Consider the following 16,864-nt stretch of genomic DNA (forward strand, 5'->3'; position numbering starts at 1 on the left):
AACAGTCTTTCTAGAACCTCTTCCAAATTCAAAATGGGAATCTGAAGAGTGGGAATCAGAGCAACCTTATTTCTTCTAGAACAGTCACTTGAGCCAGCCTGTCCTTCATTGTTGCTGGATGAGGTTAAGGATAACTCTGTGGATGTGTCTGACATGCCTAAAGTAGCCTATCAAAAGTTATGAGAAGTTTCCTGGTGAAGCAAAAGAATTTAAGTAAAGCCAAATATGGGAAATGCAAAGGAGATATCTACTAAGGAAAAAGTATAGGTTGAACTTTATTCCTGTTAGTGCTTTTTCAGATGACTAAAGGCTATATACAAGATTGCTTGGCCACGACAAAACAAATTTTCTGTGTGGAATGGTGAAAAAGCCAACATTTTACAGGTAGTGACAGGATGAAAGACCACCTTTAAGATGATAGCAAATGACAAATGTTTTGAATAGACAAGCAGAGTCGACTATTGCTGCTCTGCAGAGAAACTGGTGATAAGAGATCATTTTGTGAGCTTTTATGAGATTTCTACTTTCAGTCAGATCTCTATCTTGGTGGGAATTAGAGTTCTCAGCTGTTTGTGTAGCTCTTTAAAATGAATTGTAATCAAGTTAGCCCATTATGAAACAGACAACATAATTACTTTATTGCATAATATAATGAATTAGTTGTTTATGCTTTAGTATTATTTTGATTTCATTAGTGGTATGAGAAACCCACAGTCATTTAACTTCAATGTATTGCATGACTTTTTAAAAAGCCACATTATAACACGACAGTAGCACATTCCAGTGGTTAATTTGCAGACAAGGTAATTGCATGGGTAACTGCTCTAAAAACTCGTAATTTACTGTCAGTACTGGGAGATGGTGTAATTAGCAGTGTCTGTGCTAAGTTTATATGATTATGAAGTTTTTAATGAATGATGATTTTAAAAGCAACAAGTTTGCATAAATTCAAGCTCAAAAGTGGAAATAAATTAAAATGAGGCATTGATATCCCATTTTCCTAATTATTTTTTTTCTTTCCTTTCTATATGGACACTGTTAAACTGCCTGCACAAGAGCTGATGACACAGGTTAAAATATGTCTTAACTAGCCAAAATTATCATGAAGAATTGATGGCATATATTAGTTAGTATTCATGTTTGGGTATGTGATTAACACTTCTAATCCCCTTAATGAGTTCAGGAAAGAATACTTAATTAAAAATAGCTCAGAAGAAATGCAGCTATCAGATGCAACTTTACAGTTCTTTAAGCTTCAGCTGGCATCAAATTCCACTTATTGACAACAGAATGACCCTCCTCAAATTGTTAAACTGGTCTTGTTTCTCTTGATGTCCCAAGTTCACTTGTGTTTCTTTTGTCTTTTGATATATCTCCAGAGCACAGCACAAAGAATAAGCAGTTAAAAAGCACTATCTGCTTAACAAGCAGACTGGTTATGACTGCTTAGCCCCAGGCTAGATAGCATTTTTGAAATTAGCCAAGAAAGAGAAATTAAGAGATAATGGCCAGAGCTGAAAGATAAATCAAAAGTTTTCTTTAGATATCCCTAAACTGGGGATGGATATGGTAGTATAGAGATAATTTTTAACAAAAAAATCTAGTTTTAGGTAACTGTGGAATACAGCTCCATTTAATTTTGCAGAAGACCAATTCCACATACAGAAAATTAACTTTTCTTCTCTAAAATTAACTATGCAAAGGAAAGCACAATTTTCCATGTCTTGGTGTTACTTTGAGGCTAAAACCTGGAAATTGTAGCTGACTCTGTGTGTTAATGGAGGTGCTTTGGGAAATGATTGCTATTGAAGGGGAAAGCAAAAGGTTCAAAACTTGCTGTGAGTACTAAGACAGTAATTCGAGGACTTGCCTGCTGGCCATGGTTAGAAAGAAAAGCCTTCCAGTGGGTTCCAAAGCAGGTCTCTGTCAGGAAAGAAACCTGCCTAAGGATGCTGTATGACAGAATGCGAGCACCTTATATAGCAAAAGCTGTGTTTTGAATGCAGACTGCGTATGCCAGTGATGGTTTCCACATGTGCAAAACTGTGGATCAGTATTACACCTTTGACTGTGTATGACTATGAGTAGTCTGTTTTGTGTTTGGGCCAGCAAATACAGTGTTGCAGAACTAAATTAGTGCCAGATGGATCATCCTTCTTCATAAATCTTCTGAGAACCATACGAAAAACATGATGTAAACTTTTGAAAAGAGTGTTGAGTCAGTGTACAAAGTCACCTGGATACTTATGAATCTTACACATACTTGTTTCTCCTGTAAACTTACAATTTAATAAATCTGCTACAACAAAATAATCATACCTAAAAATCCAGGGTTTGGTACCTGATTGAAAATATAATAGTATCAGTGTGACTGATTTAAGATCCTGCTTCAATAAGCATATCTGCTGATGAAATTCAGAAAAAACCTTCATTAAACATTTCAAGGTTTGTGAACCATTTTTTTGAACTCCCTTTAAGCTGTAAAGCACATTGGAAATACAATATACTTAACATAAACAGAACCTACAGAACATCTTTAATTAAGAACATAGATTTAGGACAGCTAGTCACTGAATCAAGCTTCCTGATGCTGAAGGATACTTTATCAAAACAGTTTTTCAAACTATCTTGAAACTGATGAGATAGTTTGTTCCCGTGACTCTTAATTGAAGATTTTTCCAGGACCTCACATTTTAGGTAATGAAGGTTAAAAAACCTACTAATTCCCACTTTAAATTCAGTCATAATAATTTCCAGTTCTTCTTGTGTAAACATTTTTCTTTATCTTATACAGCTCTGTTCCCACTTTGGTTTTTGTACCTGAATAGTTTGTAAATCAACCTTCTTTTTGCTTTATACATTGTGTTCTTAAACCCAGCAACTTCTCTCTCCATTATGCTTATTTTGCATGAATCTTCCTATGAATGTAATGACATGAATATACTTAGTATTCTAGAGAGTCACATTCCTCTGGCTTTATTTTCTCTCTTGGAGTTATGTCAGTAATATATACTAGAGCTCAATTAGAGGTGTTAATTTTTGTTTTCTTTCTAATGATGACTTCTCATCTCAAAGCAGAAATTACTTTTAATTTCTAAATATTTATTTCACTTGTGCTGAAGAGCTACAAGGAGATAACTAACAATGCCAATGTTTGCAAGAGCCAATTCACTTTGTAGTTGTGACTTTATTGCATTACAGTGTGCAAGGGACATACCAACTTATTTGGCATTTGTTAGGTATCTTGATACAAAGTGCTTGGACTTTCTTGTCATCTCTGAATTTCATTGTGTGCATTCTATGGCAACGTAATTAAAAAAAAATTATCAATTGAGGTGCACCCAGTCCTTCAGCTACTTTCATTGCTATCTCCACAAATTTCACAATTCTGACAATAATCTTATCCTCTGCTCAACTACTTCACTTCCTTCATATTAAAAAAGGAAAGGAGAAAATGAGCAGTCTTGTGGAAGAAAGATGGGAGGTTATTCTGGTACAACCTATGTTTCAGAAACTTGTGTTATTCTTCATCTTTTTTTCATGTATTTTTGATTTTCATTTATTATGAAGTCTTTACTCTTTTCTTGTACTTATATTCTTCAGCACAACTGAGATCAGGCTAATGGGTTATTAACTACTTAAATCAATTCCCAAATCTTTTTGAAATTAGAATTTGAAAGCCAGTATGATTGCTTTCACCAGTTATAGACAATAACTTCCTAACTTGAGAGATTTATTAAAAATACTTTCTGCTAGATCTGCAACTTTATGTCCTAATTTTTTCATTATTTTGAGATAAAGATTATATTATTCCCTGACCTTACTACATTGAATTCTTTGAATTTTATTGCTAGTTTAGATATAGACTTTTTTATTTTTGTACTGCTCTTCTGGATCACTGTCCTGAGTTCATCATCATCCTTACTGAAAACAGATGCATAGCATTTGTTGGGTTTGGACCTGGGTGTAGTTTATCTTTATCTCCAACAAATCTTTAATCTAGAAAGTCACTGCTTTTTATTGGTTTCTGTTTATATAACTAAAGAAAATGTTACTATTTCTTTTCAATTCTTCTGCAAGATGTAACTCAGCTGGACTTTCGGAAGTTTCTACTTTATCCTCTTGCTTCTCGATCTCCACATTTCAGCTTTTTTTATTGCTACAGCAATAACTGGCAAATAATAGGAGTTCAAGATTGTCTGTGGGGCCACTTAGGTTATGGAAACACACATATGTTTCGCTGAATCTATAATGTCCTCTTTTTAAAAAAAGAATTCAACTAGTCACTATTATTTTCTCTGTAGAACAGTTCATGTTAAGACCAGGCTAATGATAAAGGAATATGGGAAGCAACACAAGAGCATTCCTATGCACTCCTACCATAGGTGACAGGAAGTTCTCTAGTTTGATTTTATTATTGATGTCCACAGAATTGTTTCCTCTGATTTGAACCCATGCACATTTCTCACCTGACATTCTTGAACATCTTCCAGACATTGTATAATGGGTGCATATCTCCTAATTTAACGTAATACGGTTTTGAAAAGTAAATTCTGTACTGACTTTAATGAAGCTCACTGTAGACTTATTAATTTGACACTTTGAAAAAAACCTTACTTTTTATTAGTTTGCCAAGTGTGTTTTCTTCACTTCTCATAGAAAATCAAGTATAGATTTAGTTGGTCTAATTTGGGGTTTTTTTGGCAGCTGGCAGCATACATAAGATTTATTTCTGCTGTAAGTACAAGTACGTGATATTCCTAAAGAAAATGCTATTATATTTCAATGTTTGTCTTTGTTAAGTTTTAGTTAAAAATAGCAAAGCATTTTTACCTGTTTAAAGCAAGCTTCCACCAGATTTGGAGGGAACATATTTCTGTGAAAAAGAAAGAAAATAACTTAAGAAATAATAAAATTCTAGTGATACCTTAAGTAGGGAAACAGCTAATGAAAGAATTAACCAGCTAATTTTCAAAGGAGTCGTAAGACCAATGTGTAGTTATGTATACAATGAGTAGAGCTTTGCATACAGCATTGGCCTGGTTAGCTTTATCTGGATGAAATATAGTAGGATTGGACAGATCCTGGCAATGGCAATTTCTGAATCAAATATTGTATATCAGGTCTAGTTATGGAGCAAAATGTTAGCTAAATTACCAAATGAACAAAGCTCTGTGGGTCAGTGCTGACTTTAAATTTTGTATTAATTAATGCTTTCTGAATCCAGATAAACAAGTAATATTTAATCATTTCTACTTCTCACTTTTTGCAGTCACGCAACCTAGTACCTCATGACATTCATCACTTGATTTAGAGTCTTTCATGATTAAGAAATAAGTATTTCTGAATACTTATTTCTGAAGTTTGAGTATTCTTTAATAATAACACATACACATGTGTACGTGTATTTGTTCTTGTTACATATGGGGGGTTGTTTCTTTGCTTTCCAGAATGGTGACATTTCTGAGGGAATTAGAAGCAGCCTATCTGAATAAATCTTGAGGAATCTGAGTCCAAACCTCTTCATGGGTCTTTCTGAAGTCCCCCTTCCTGGCAGCATGACTCTTGGAGGCCTTTCTCCATGTCTCTGGCTTCTCCAAATGGGTTAGTGGAACACAAAATTTTGGTGGCTTTACCTGTGGAAAAGCTCCTGAGTTCAAAACCTCAGCTTCCCTACTCCCTGGAATACATCTGTGACATATTAGCTCTATAAAGGAGGTATTGCAGAGTCTCTGAGCAAGGAGAAAACAATATTTTTTATCTGTGCCCCTCTATTTCAAGCATTTACTTGGCTGTTCCTGAAGTTTATTTCACATCCATACAATTTAACAAGTTGAGTAGATGCACCCAGATTGGAGGCTACAATTCAAAATTCGATGAATAGCTAAATCAGGGATTCAAGTGAAGTGAGAAAACTGTCAGAAGTTGGAAATAAGGAAAGCAGAGGAATTTGGTAATAAGGATTGTGCTATGGAAGGAGATGAAAAGGCCCATGCAGATAGCAGAATAGAAGTCTTTCTTTTGCGTGAAAGAAAGCATCTTTGAATATTAAAACCAGTTTCTTCTCTTGCAACAGCTTGATTTGAAAATAAATCCATGTATTCTTTTGTAGCGTTGTAAGGGTTAGTGATACTGGTATCACATAGATGAAAGGAATTTGGCTAGCTTACGCAGTCACTGTCTAAAATTCTCTACTTTTGTGCTTGTTCGAATCTAAATATTACTACTGTTGCTATTGATACAGAAAATGTGCAATATCATAGCCATACCTGATTAAATCAAGAAAGGCATCTGCTGCTGTCACTTGCTCAATTTTGCCTTCTCTGTGCATGTTTTCTTTAGTACCTTTCCCAGGGTGGATGATGACCACAATGATTATACCAATCAGTACAGCAATGATCGTAGTACTCATGTAGTAGACTACTGCTCGGACTCCCATCTTCCCTGATGCTTTACTATCCAGGGCAGCAATTCCTAGTAAATTTAAGCACAAGGACATTCACCTCATACAGTTGTGAGTAAAGAGTATAAACTCAGCATGACGAAAATGGTTTTGTGTGAAGAGTTTTGATGACCATTGCATTTAAAGAGCTACCCAAGGTAGATCAGTCCTCTTCTGCAGCTCATACTGCCCCTATCTTCCCATCCCACTCCTAATGCTTGCTATTATACAATGCTCTATTACAAGAGTTACAGCTTTCTCTGCTTTGTTAACACTTTGTTAGAAGCAAAGATTATTGGTCTGGTGCAATATGGTACTCCATGTATTCCAATGAGCCAGTTTGTGGGTTTTGATTAGCATAGTTATTACAGTCTGAAAAATGTGACTTAGAAATGTGCTGCACCTAATCTGAAATAGTAGGAAAGAAAACAGAGTACTCTCAAGTAATCTTGATAATGTTTGCTACAGTTAACATGTATGAAGAGATTTCTTCAGTGCTTAATGGAATGACCTCATTTCCTTTTGTCCCAAGCTATGGGAGTTTAAAACAGATTAAATGCTGTTAGCTTTTTTTTTCAGAAAATCCTTACTATTGTATGAATAAGCATTTAGAGTCTTTTATAAGCTTTGCAAAACTTGCAACATTAATCCTAATTTTGGCTTGTCTTAATGCATCTGATCTAATGTGCATACTAGGGTGCTCACTATGGCATCTGCAAAAGTGTTTGTTTATCAGATGTCACCAACAAGGCTGCAGTGTGTTTTTTAAATGAAGGTCCATTTCTACCAGGGAAGAAGCTCTGAATCTCTGAGAAGGAGTGTCTCATGAAGACTGTCACAAATGGAAATGTTTTTTCTGTTTTTAGTATTCTTCTCCTTAAAATATCCCTTTGCTCCTCCTCCTTAAAATTTAAAATGGTCAATAACTTCCCCATACTTCATCTGGAGGGTTACACCATCTGTCTCAAAACAGTGCTGATGTTTCTGTTGACATCAAGCTTTCAAAGTGCAGAAGGAAGAACAGGTCAGGGAAGGATCTCTTCACTTTATTACCTCCTCTTATGGACCCCTGCATGACACTCTGTAATCAAGATTTCTGCAGGCTGCCTGCACATCTATCTGTATGCTATCTTTGAACACATAAAATGCAATGAAAGTTGACCACCTTCTGCTCTAGGTGCCTGTCTCAGAGGAAAAAGTATTTAAAATAAGGTAACAGGACTACATGAATGTAAATAACATGGAAACATAAAACAAGAATCATGACCTCGAAAAATCAAATATTTTCTCAAATCATTGTAGATACATTGTACTTCTATCTCCTAAAGGAGGAAATACATGCTATTGGAGTTCCAGTGAAAGTAATCTAGTCACTGATGTAACTGAGATCAAGGCTATGTTCCAGACTCTGATCAAATCTTCAAAGTATAAAACCTATCACATGCTTCACACTTACCCTCTCATTTCAGCTAGGGCCTGCCTGTTCTTTTGGCAGAAGCCATTAGAGCCAGTAAGATTTGTATACACAAAATGAATTGCAAAGGGAGACCACTAGATTTGCACCTTGAAATGCTTGATTTTTGTCTGCCATTGTAGTGAGAGAACAAAGTGTTACTAGCACAGTAAGAAACTGAAAATGGAAATCCAACATTTGAAGCATTTGATCCTTCATTCCTCTCCTTAGTTTTCCCATCTGTAAAACTGGATTATAATGCTCGTGGTAAGTCTACATTCGTATTTTGAAAATCTGTGAGTAGAATGGTAAATACTACCAAGTAATAGTTTTCTTATCTTTACAAACAGGAAGTGCTGTAGCCCTCTTGATGGTGGGTGGAGGACCAATTATTTTTTTAAAGTCCTCAAAATAATGCAAACACAGAATAATGCAAATATAATTAAACAATGTATAAAATAATCATTTTTACAGAATTTCATATCTCCTACTGAGTTGCACAATGTTTATACCAGACAGCATTTGTTGCAAATTTTTATTTAAAGTATCAGTATGTAGCTTGAAGTGTAATTTAAAAAGTGAAATATGAATCCATGCATACTAGTCCAGTCAACTTTGTATATTTTAATTCTTTGTTCTTACTAGCAATTTCAAAAGCAGCATCAATGGGCTGTGTATTTTTTCGTTTTAGCTAAGAGCATAACAGCAGCTTTACACTTGTTTTACATTCTGAGCATGAAAAAGTTAACCTATGTAGTTTGGAAGGAAGGTTTGGAAATGCACAGATGTTATATCAGTCAGTTCTCAATATCATGCCCTTGCCAGGTAATAGATTTAGGACCAAATGCTGAGCACTGTCAGTCTAGAGGGTTTGCAGGCATTTATTCGTACTTATGGCTCTAACCCGATCTTTCTTTGTACTTCACAATTGATACTAGGTTGAGTCTCCTACAATCCAAAAATCACTAGGAGTCAGTGTAGGGCACATATTACCACTAAAAATTGCTGTGTTGAAGAATTAGAGCTTGTGATCCTCTTTCTTACTTGGACTGATTCTGGGATTGGCTGGTGAACCGTGTGAAAGTGATATGTCAAGGAGCAAGAGTCATGCTCTTTAGAAGCTGCTTTCCAGCTTGGTTTCCTATTATGCACTCTGGCTATGACCACATGGTCCCTTATTTTGGACTGGTCAGTCTTAATCCTGCTTTTGCTATCATATAAATGACTTCACAGCTTGAAAGTAGGGAACAGCAATTCTTCTCATCTTGCACTCTAACTGCTTATGGCATGTATAGCAGCAAGCATTAAAAGCAAAGGGATGACAGGCCTAAGTGTGAATAAGAGCTATATGAGGAGGAAGCACGTTCTCATCTCAGAGAGCCCTTGCTGGTGAGCTGCTGGGGAACCTTCCCTCCCACTGAAGTTAATGTGAACTCAAGGAACACACAAGAGGGACATTTGGTACCGTATAGGGCTGAAACTGCAAAAGCTTCCGTTATATCACCAACAAGAATTATCTAAAAAAATATTTCAAATCTGTTTTTAAAACACAAGAAAACGAAGGGGGTTGTTTACTTAAAATTTTAAGATGTTGACAAGATTTCTTAGAGCTGAATGGGTCTCTGGAAGGGTCCTTAATGGAGAAGCAATAAAGTTCTCTCCAAAGCTTTCATGTGTTGCAGACCATTGTATCCTCAGTGTGTCCTTTCACAGTCAGCCAGCAAAACTCCCATTGTCCTGCATGAGATGTGTGTGACCCTTTCATCCTGCTCTCTGCTCTCTCCTCTGCATGGCTGCTGGCTCCAGCACCTCTGCCTCCTCTCTTCCTCTTCCCGCCCTTTCCCCAGGAGGCCTGGGAAACTTCGCTGTGCCACTGGTCCCCATGCACAGGGATGCCTTGAAGTTGCTAAGGCAACCTCGAGCAGAGTGCCTGTAATTTCTCTCAGCGTGTATGCGGACACATCATGAATGGGAATGATTTTTTAAGTATTGATGAGGAGGGAGAGAGGCAAGGAGGGAGAAAGAGAAGAAAAGAGAGAAGGGGGCAGGCCTAAGTCTGTAAAACTGCAAACAAACCCAAGCCCTTACCCCTGTCCTCTCGCTTCACCTACTCTTTCCCTCTCTTGAGAAGTAAGTGAGGAATCATTCACACTGTGAGTGAAATAAAGACATGACAAGGAGTTCTCCAGAGTGCCAAGGCAAAAAGCAAAGCACTATGTTGTTCTTTAACAAGGGTGTTAGAGAAGAGATGAAAATATTTTAGGATGCAGGGAAAGGAAGCAAGCAAGTAAGTGTGTAATTGCAAGAGACAGAGAAAGAGAGAGAAAGGATGCAGGAAGAAGGAGAAAAAAATCTAGTTAGGGCAACTTGTTAAAAATTCTGAATTGTTAAGCTGATAGTTATGGTTGTTCACTTGACTTAATCACGGTTCCACAAATTAGCATGAACTAATGATGCAGCAACTTTCCTGAATAGCTACTATACTATGATTGGGTTTGTGTCAACTAAATTTTTTAATATTGTACTTATGGGTCTAGATTTTTTAATGTACTTTATGATTCTAGATAGAAGGAATTCTAGAATTTACATATCCAGAGTTGCTTCTATTGTATTGAACTTCTGTTTGCCCTTAACATTAGTCACTAATAACATGATTCACCAAATCAGGGCCCATAACTTGCAGTTTTTAAATGGGATCTTTTACTTTATACTCAACATTAAGTAGGATGCCACTGAAAAATTGGGCAAGAAGTAAGATTCATTTTCTTTCGCTTTTTCTAAAAGACTACCAGTCACTTCTTAGGACTGATCCTAGTACCTTCAGTGATTTTATCATTTCTCAGAGCAGCGGGACTCTGTCAGTGTGGGGAGGGGCTGTGCATGTGAGTGTACGCATGTATGTATGTGTGTAATTTCAGTTTGAAAACAGTTAAAATGCTCATCTACTGTGTTTTATGTTGAAAGACCCTGTTTCTGAAATCTTTTTGCTGCCCTTTAAAAACTTCTGGAAAAAATAAGAAGTTTATGTGTTTGCTTTCGTATATTAACATTCTTGTATTTTTAACAGAGAATCTAATATTTTTCCCACAAAATTTTAATTTTTGATTACTTTAAAAATTACTTTTGATGCACAATGGTGAAAACTTTAAATATAGAATAGTATATTTCAGTTATAAGGGACCTACAACAATCATCTAGTCTGGCTGCCTGATCACTTCAGGACAACCAAAAGTTAAAGCCTGTTAATAAATGCATTGTCCAAATGCCCCTTAAACACTGTCAGGCTTGGGGCACCAACCACCTCTCTAGGAAGCCTGTTCCAGTGTTTGACCACCCTCTTGGTAAAGAAATGCTTCCTAGCGTCCAGTTTAAACCTCCGCTAGTGCAGCTTTGAACCATTCCCATGTGTCCTGTCACTGGGTACCAGCAAGCAGAGCTCAGCACCTCCTTCTCCACTTCCCCTCCTCAGGAAGCCATAGAGAGCAAGGAGGTCATCTCTCAGCCTCCTTCCCTCCAAACTAGACAAGCCCAGAGCCCTCAGCCTCTCCTCACATGATAGTAGCAATCCTGCCCAGTTCAAAAGGAACTGTAGGTTCAGAGCCCTGTTGTGGGCACTTGGCTACAGAGCCACTGACACGAGGCTACCATCTCTGGGCACATGATCGAACACCTCTCAGTCAGAATCCTGCCAAGATGTAGCTGTATGATGTTGCAAATATATAAAAAGATGAACCAGTTCTGAATGAGTGTGTAGAACAAACTGTATTCTGGCCCTCATACATACTGACTACTGGAAAAAAATAAGAGAGGAGTTCTATGATCATGATGAATTATTTCCTCATTCAAATGTATTAGAACTGAATTGATGGCAATTCCTTGCTAATGTAGATGTTTATACAAACTTCCTTTAGATGTTTTGGACTCGGTCTTTAAAAACAAAACATAATGAATATAGCATCTTTTTATTGCAAATTATTTTCCTGCTTTCTTTTTATAGTCTCTTAATTAGGAAACTGTAGTTGCTTGGTAAGGATTCCTATGGTGGAACAGCAATAATGGCAATTGTTGACTCAGGAGTGTTGCCCTAATTTTGTTTCTTTAAGGGTGTCTTTCATTCTCCTAAGGAAGCAGTCTTAAATGAGCTACTCCCGACCCCCTGCATCCACTAAGCACTGTGTGATGAGTAAACTCTCAGTGTGAGGCCACGAGAACAATGCTTTTGTGTATGTTGATGAGAATTTGTGGAAATGAATAATGCTGTGCAAAGTCATGGTAAAATATGCTGGCAGAAAAATCGTAAGGCAAAGCAATAAGTAAAAGTGGTAGTATTGTCCAAATTTAATTAACATGATTAAGCTCCAGAGCTTTATTCTGATAGATGATGAGCATGTATTGAGTGGTGCTGAGTGTTCCCAGAAAACAAAAGTTAAATAATATTTAAAGCTTTGACAACTGAGCCCCTGACAATATCAGGTCCAGAATTAATCCAAACTTGCTTATTATTTTTAATAGCAGTAGCATTAAATAATAAAACTGCAAAGAAAAAAGCTAAATAACATTTTCAAAGAACTACATGCATTGATGAAGTTAATTAATATTAAATCAATACAGCTAATGACCTCCTGAAGCTACATAAAATCCATGTTTGAAATACAGCTCCTTATGCCTTTTTGCATTAACTGATGGGACAAGCTGCCCCTAAATTTCAGTTTAAATTATCCTTATTTGAATATGGAAATTTAAATAATGAAATTAGATTTCATTAATTTAATTTTATTTATTACATTTAATTTATTAACTTTATATTTGATTAATTTTTCCAGGTCCATTAAGAACACCGGGAAAACCTCTTACAGGAAAATTAGCAGTTGTTTTGATCCAAAATTACATGACCATGATTATGCCAAGCTGACTAATGAAACCCATGGCTGGGATACAGTAGTGCAATTCGATGAGCCAATAAAATGGGTAAGAGTGGCTCCTAAAGGACAAGACTTGCCCCACAGCTTTGTAGTCCTGCCCCATTCATTGCCACCAGAAAGCTATTGAGATTTGCCGGGTTAGCTTTTCAGCCAGTTTTTCATTATGGATCATTTCAGAATAGTGTCATGTGAAAACCGGAACTTTTACCAGGGAAGCAGAAGGAGAGCATGGCCAAGGGCAGAAAACTAGCATTTTGGCAGCAGTTTGTCATTACTTCAAGTTGGCTGTATTGTTGGCTGTATTGTTAAACTGCATCCTTTTTGCTCTTTGGTAGCAGCACTACTAAACAAGTTAAGCATTCCTTACTTCTCCCTGCTTATCTTTAAGTTGGCTCTGTTCTCACCAGGCGCTGAGCAAACACCATCCACCATTTGAGGACAAGGATAGAACAAGGGTGTGTGAAAGAGCACCTGGGCTGAGGAGAGCTTGTGAGGGCCACAGCTACTCAAACAGCACTGCCTTAAAAAATCAGCATAAAAATATACACTTATGAAGATACACAGATGTTCCTGTTACATGTCAGAAAAAAATCTCACTGCATGAGTGAATAAGAGACATCACAGACTAACAGAACAGTGCAGTTAACAACATGCAGAAGAGTTCACATAAGCACCTAAAGTTATGTACCTTTCTTTGTGGATTCTCCACTACCACAGCAAGGAGAAAGGTTGTCTATGATGAAAACAGAATTTTCTAGAGGATGCTAACCTAATCTTGCCATATGTACTTGTAGAGGCCCAAATAATCTCTAGTGGCTTTACAATGACTTCTAACTTTCAGTTAACCATGAATAATGAAAGATCATTTTGTTGTTATTCATCACTGATAACTGCTCTTTCAGTGGAATAACTTCACTTTCTGAAATTATGATTTCAGTGCACCAAGATCAGTTGTTATCTTATAAAAAAAATATAATAGTAGTCTGTGCTGGAAAGAATTTCCTGGGCTGCCAATAGCATTCTCATGCAGCAGGAAAATATATTATACAGTGTTGGGTAGAAATTTATTGAGCTTGAAGTTCAAATCAGTTGCTATCTTTATCATATTTTCATGGTACGGTATTCCACAGCCATGCTCACTTCTGACTTTGCTTGTTTCCATGCACAAATAAGTTGACTGGTCAACAACTCAATCTCCAGATGGATATCAGTACTGAGTGGTGTCCCTCAGAGGTCTGCACTGGGGCCAGAACTGTTTAGTATTTTCATCAATGACATAGATGGTGGGATCGAGAGCCCCCCTCAGCAAATTTGCAGGTGAAACCAAGCTGAGTGGTGCAGTTGGCATGCCTGAGGGACCTGACATGCCATCCAGAGGGACCTGGGCAAGCTTGAGAAGTGGGCGTGTGTGACCCTTACTAGGTTCAACAAGACCAATGGTGAAGTCCTGCACTTGGTTTAGGGCAAACCCTGGTATCAAAGGATGATAAATTGAAAGGATTGAAAGGATTGAGAGCAGAACTGTAGAGAAGGACTTGGGGATTACTGGTGGATGAAAAGATGGACATGAGCTGGCAACGTGCGGTCACAGCCCAGAAAGCCAACTGTGTCCAACATGACAAGCAGGTTGAGGGAGGTGATTCTCTCCCTTTACTCTGCTCTCATGAGACCCCACCTGGAGTATTGCATCCAGCTCTGGAGTTCTCTTTACAACAAATACATGGACCCATTGGAGTAAGTCCAGAGGAAGGGCATGAAGATGATCAGAGGGCTGGAGCACCTCTCCTATGAAGACAGGCTGAGAGGGTTAGGCTTCAGCCTGGAGAAAAGGCAGCTCCGGGCAGACCTTATTGTAGACTTTCAGTATTTACGGGGGGTTTATAAGACAGACTTTTTAGAAGGGCGTGTAGCAATAAGGCAAAGGGGGATGGTTTTAAACTGGAAAAGGGTAGACTGAGACCAGATATAAGGAAGAAATTCTTCCCTATGAGGGTGGTAAAATACTGGCACATGCTGGTGGTAGATACCCCGTCCCTGGAAACATTCAAAGTCAGGTTGGATGGAGCTCTGAGCAACCTGATCTACTTGAAGATGTCCCTGCTCACTGCAGGGAGGCTGGACTAGATGGCCTATAAAGGTCTCTTCCAACCCAAACTATTCTGTGATTCTTCCTTTTAAATTCTTCTCTGACAGTACAGTGTCAATCAGTGAGGGAAGGGAAGACTTCCATAAACCTCCCCAGACTCTGTTTGTTGTTGATAAATAAGTTATAGATATCAAAGTATTACACATCCCAGTAAAATAATGTATGTAAATATGGTACAGTTAGATGCTGCATTTATTGCCAGTGATACTTGTGTTACAGCAGGAAACCTCTTGCAGGAATATGCTCTACCATTCTGAAAAGTATAGTTGATGTACTTTTCAAGCTTCAATATAACAGAATACATTTGGAGAGCCAGTAGGAAAGAACATTTCCTGAAACTTGTATCTGCCTGAGAAGGCCCCTGCTGTGGGGCTGTTTAGATACCCATTTAACTCTTTGCATTATTCCATCTTTTGCTCACAGTATTGGAATGTGCCAAACAATATGCTTTTTGAAGGGAAACTAGGGAGTAATTTATCTTCTTTATGTGTGCTAAGCAGAGCAGGAGGGAGAGGCAAGCAGGGATTCACAGCAAGCCATGGAGCAGTGATTAGTAACAGCTGACAGTCTCAAACCAAGACTGTCTTTCTTTGGTTACCTCATTGTAATAACAGAGTACAAAGGGCTGACTGTCTTCAAGCCAAGAATCAGAGACCCAGGAACACAGAAAATAGCAGCTCTCAATTTTTTTTGGTAACAAAACACTGCTGCTACCTGCATAGTGCAATTATAAAATGACGTCCTTTTATGTCCAGGCATTTTTCTAAATTTTGCTGGAAATGGGGTTCTTTGGCTGGGCATAGAGCTGCTTATTTTCTGTATCAGAAGTGAAATAAAGAGCACATTTCCTTTAGAAAAACATATTGTAACACAGTAAATTATTTTGGCTTAAGGAGGAAAAAAGTGAATTGTAGTAGCTGATAAGTCAAAGCACATGAAGTTACTTTGAGTCCTAAAGGACATGTTATTACAAGACTGAAATAAATATGCTTGTATTTTAAGACTTCTACCCTATTCCCAAGGATGATAATACTAATTTTCACTTATTCTGAACATATTGCCAAAACCATCTACTTTAAACATGAAAAGCATTCTGGCAAGATACCAGTGATAAAGATACCTTTGCCTTCTAGATGGTGTTTATGCACATTACTTAGTGCTCCATAAGAATCTATAATGCAATTTCTTAAAATACATGTGGAAGCTTTTAATCTGCTAAAACAATGGTCTGAGTTTTGGTAGACTGTGCCTGGAGTCCTTCACAGACATGGTTTTGTATGTGTAGCACTTATTAAACAACATTCCGCCAATGTACACTGCTTCTGTTATCTCAGTGGCAGTATGAAGCTGTAGACTATTCACTAAGCAAAGCCACTCTTGACGTACTCTAGCTGCTGCTGAAAAAATAATATGACAAAATTGAGAATACAGATATGATATTAGAAGTATTTGTAAAGACACAGTAGCTAATAATGCTAGGAGTATGGGATTGTACTGATCTGTAACTTGTCACAGCTCTATGCTGGAGGCATCACCTTCTCATTCAGAATGAGATCCAGGATTGTTGGCCAGCCAGTTCTTGGCTCCTTCAATAAATCTTCCAATAATAGACTCTATTGCACTGATAATGTCTTTTATTTGGGTGATTGTTCACTAGGATCTGACACCAGTTAAGTTAATTTTATAGCATTTATGCAGCAGCCATCATCTGGAAATAAACTTTGCCCAGTTGGATGTTACTCAACTAAGGTTTGAACTAATGGTACTGTGTTATTAATGAATCTGGTAGCAACCTGGCATTTGGATTTCTGCTTGGAATTCTAATTTTAGCATAATTTTTAAACCCCTGATATTTTTCTTCCCTAATTCAGCAATATTTCTATTTGAGTAATCTGAAGTTA

General features: G+C 37.4%; 1 protein-coding gene across 1 annotated transcript in view; it reads right to left on the reverse strand.

Moving 5' to 3' along the window:
* The window catches only part of SLC1A3 (solute carrier family 1 member 3), a 61,918-nt gene that overhangs the window by 12,096 nt on the left and 32,958 nt on the right, over nucleotides 1–16,864 (reverse strand). The window contains exons 4-5 of the mRNA XM_030469746.1: nucleotides 6,270–6,474; nucleotides 4,834–4,876 (exon numbers count right to left, since the gene is read on the reverse strand). Of these exons, the coding sequence (XP_030325606.1) occupies nucleotides 4,834–4,876; nucleotides 6,270–6,474 (248 nt within the window). The remainder of the gene's footprint in view (nucleotides 1–4,833; nucleotides 4,877–6,269; nucleotides 6,475–16,864) is intronic.

The sequence above is a fragment of the Strigops habroptila genome, chromosome Z (assembly GCF_004027225.2).
Source record: "Strigops habroptila isolate Jane chromosome Z, bStrHab1.2.pri, whole genome shotgun sequence".
In the NCBI taxonomy this organism is placed as follows: Eukaryota; Metazoa; Chordata; class Aves; order Psittaciformes; family Psittacidae; genus Strigops; species Strigops habroptila.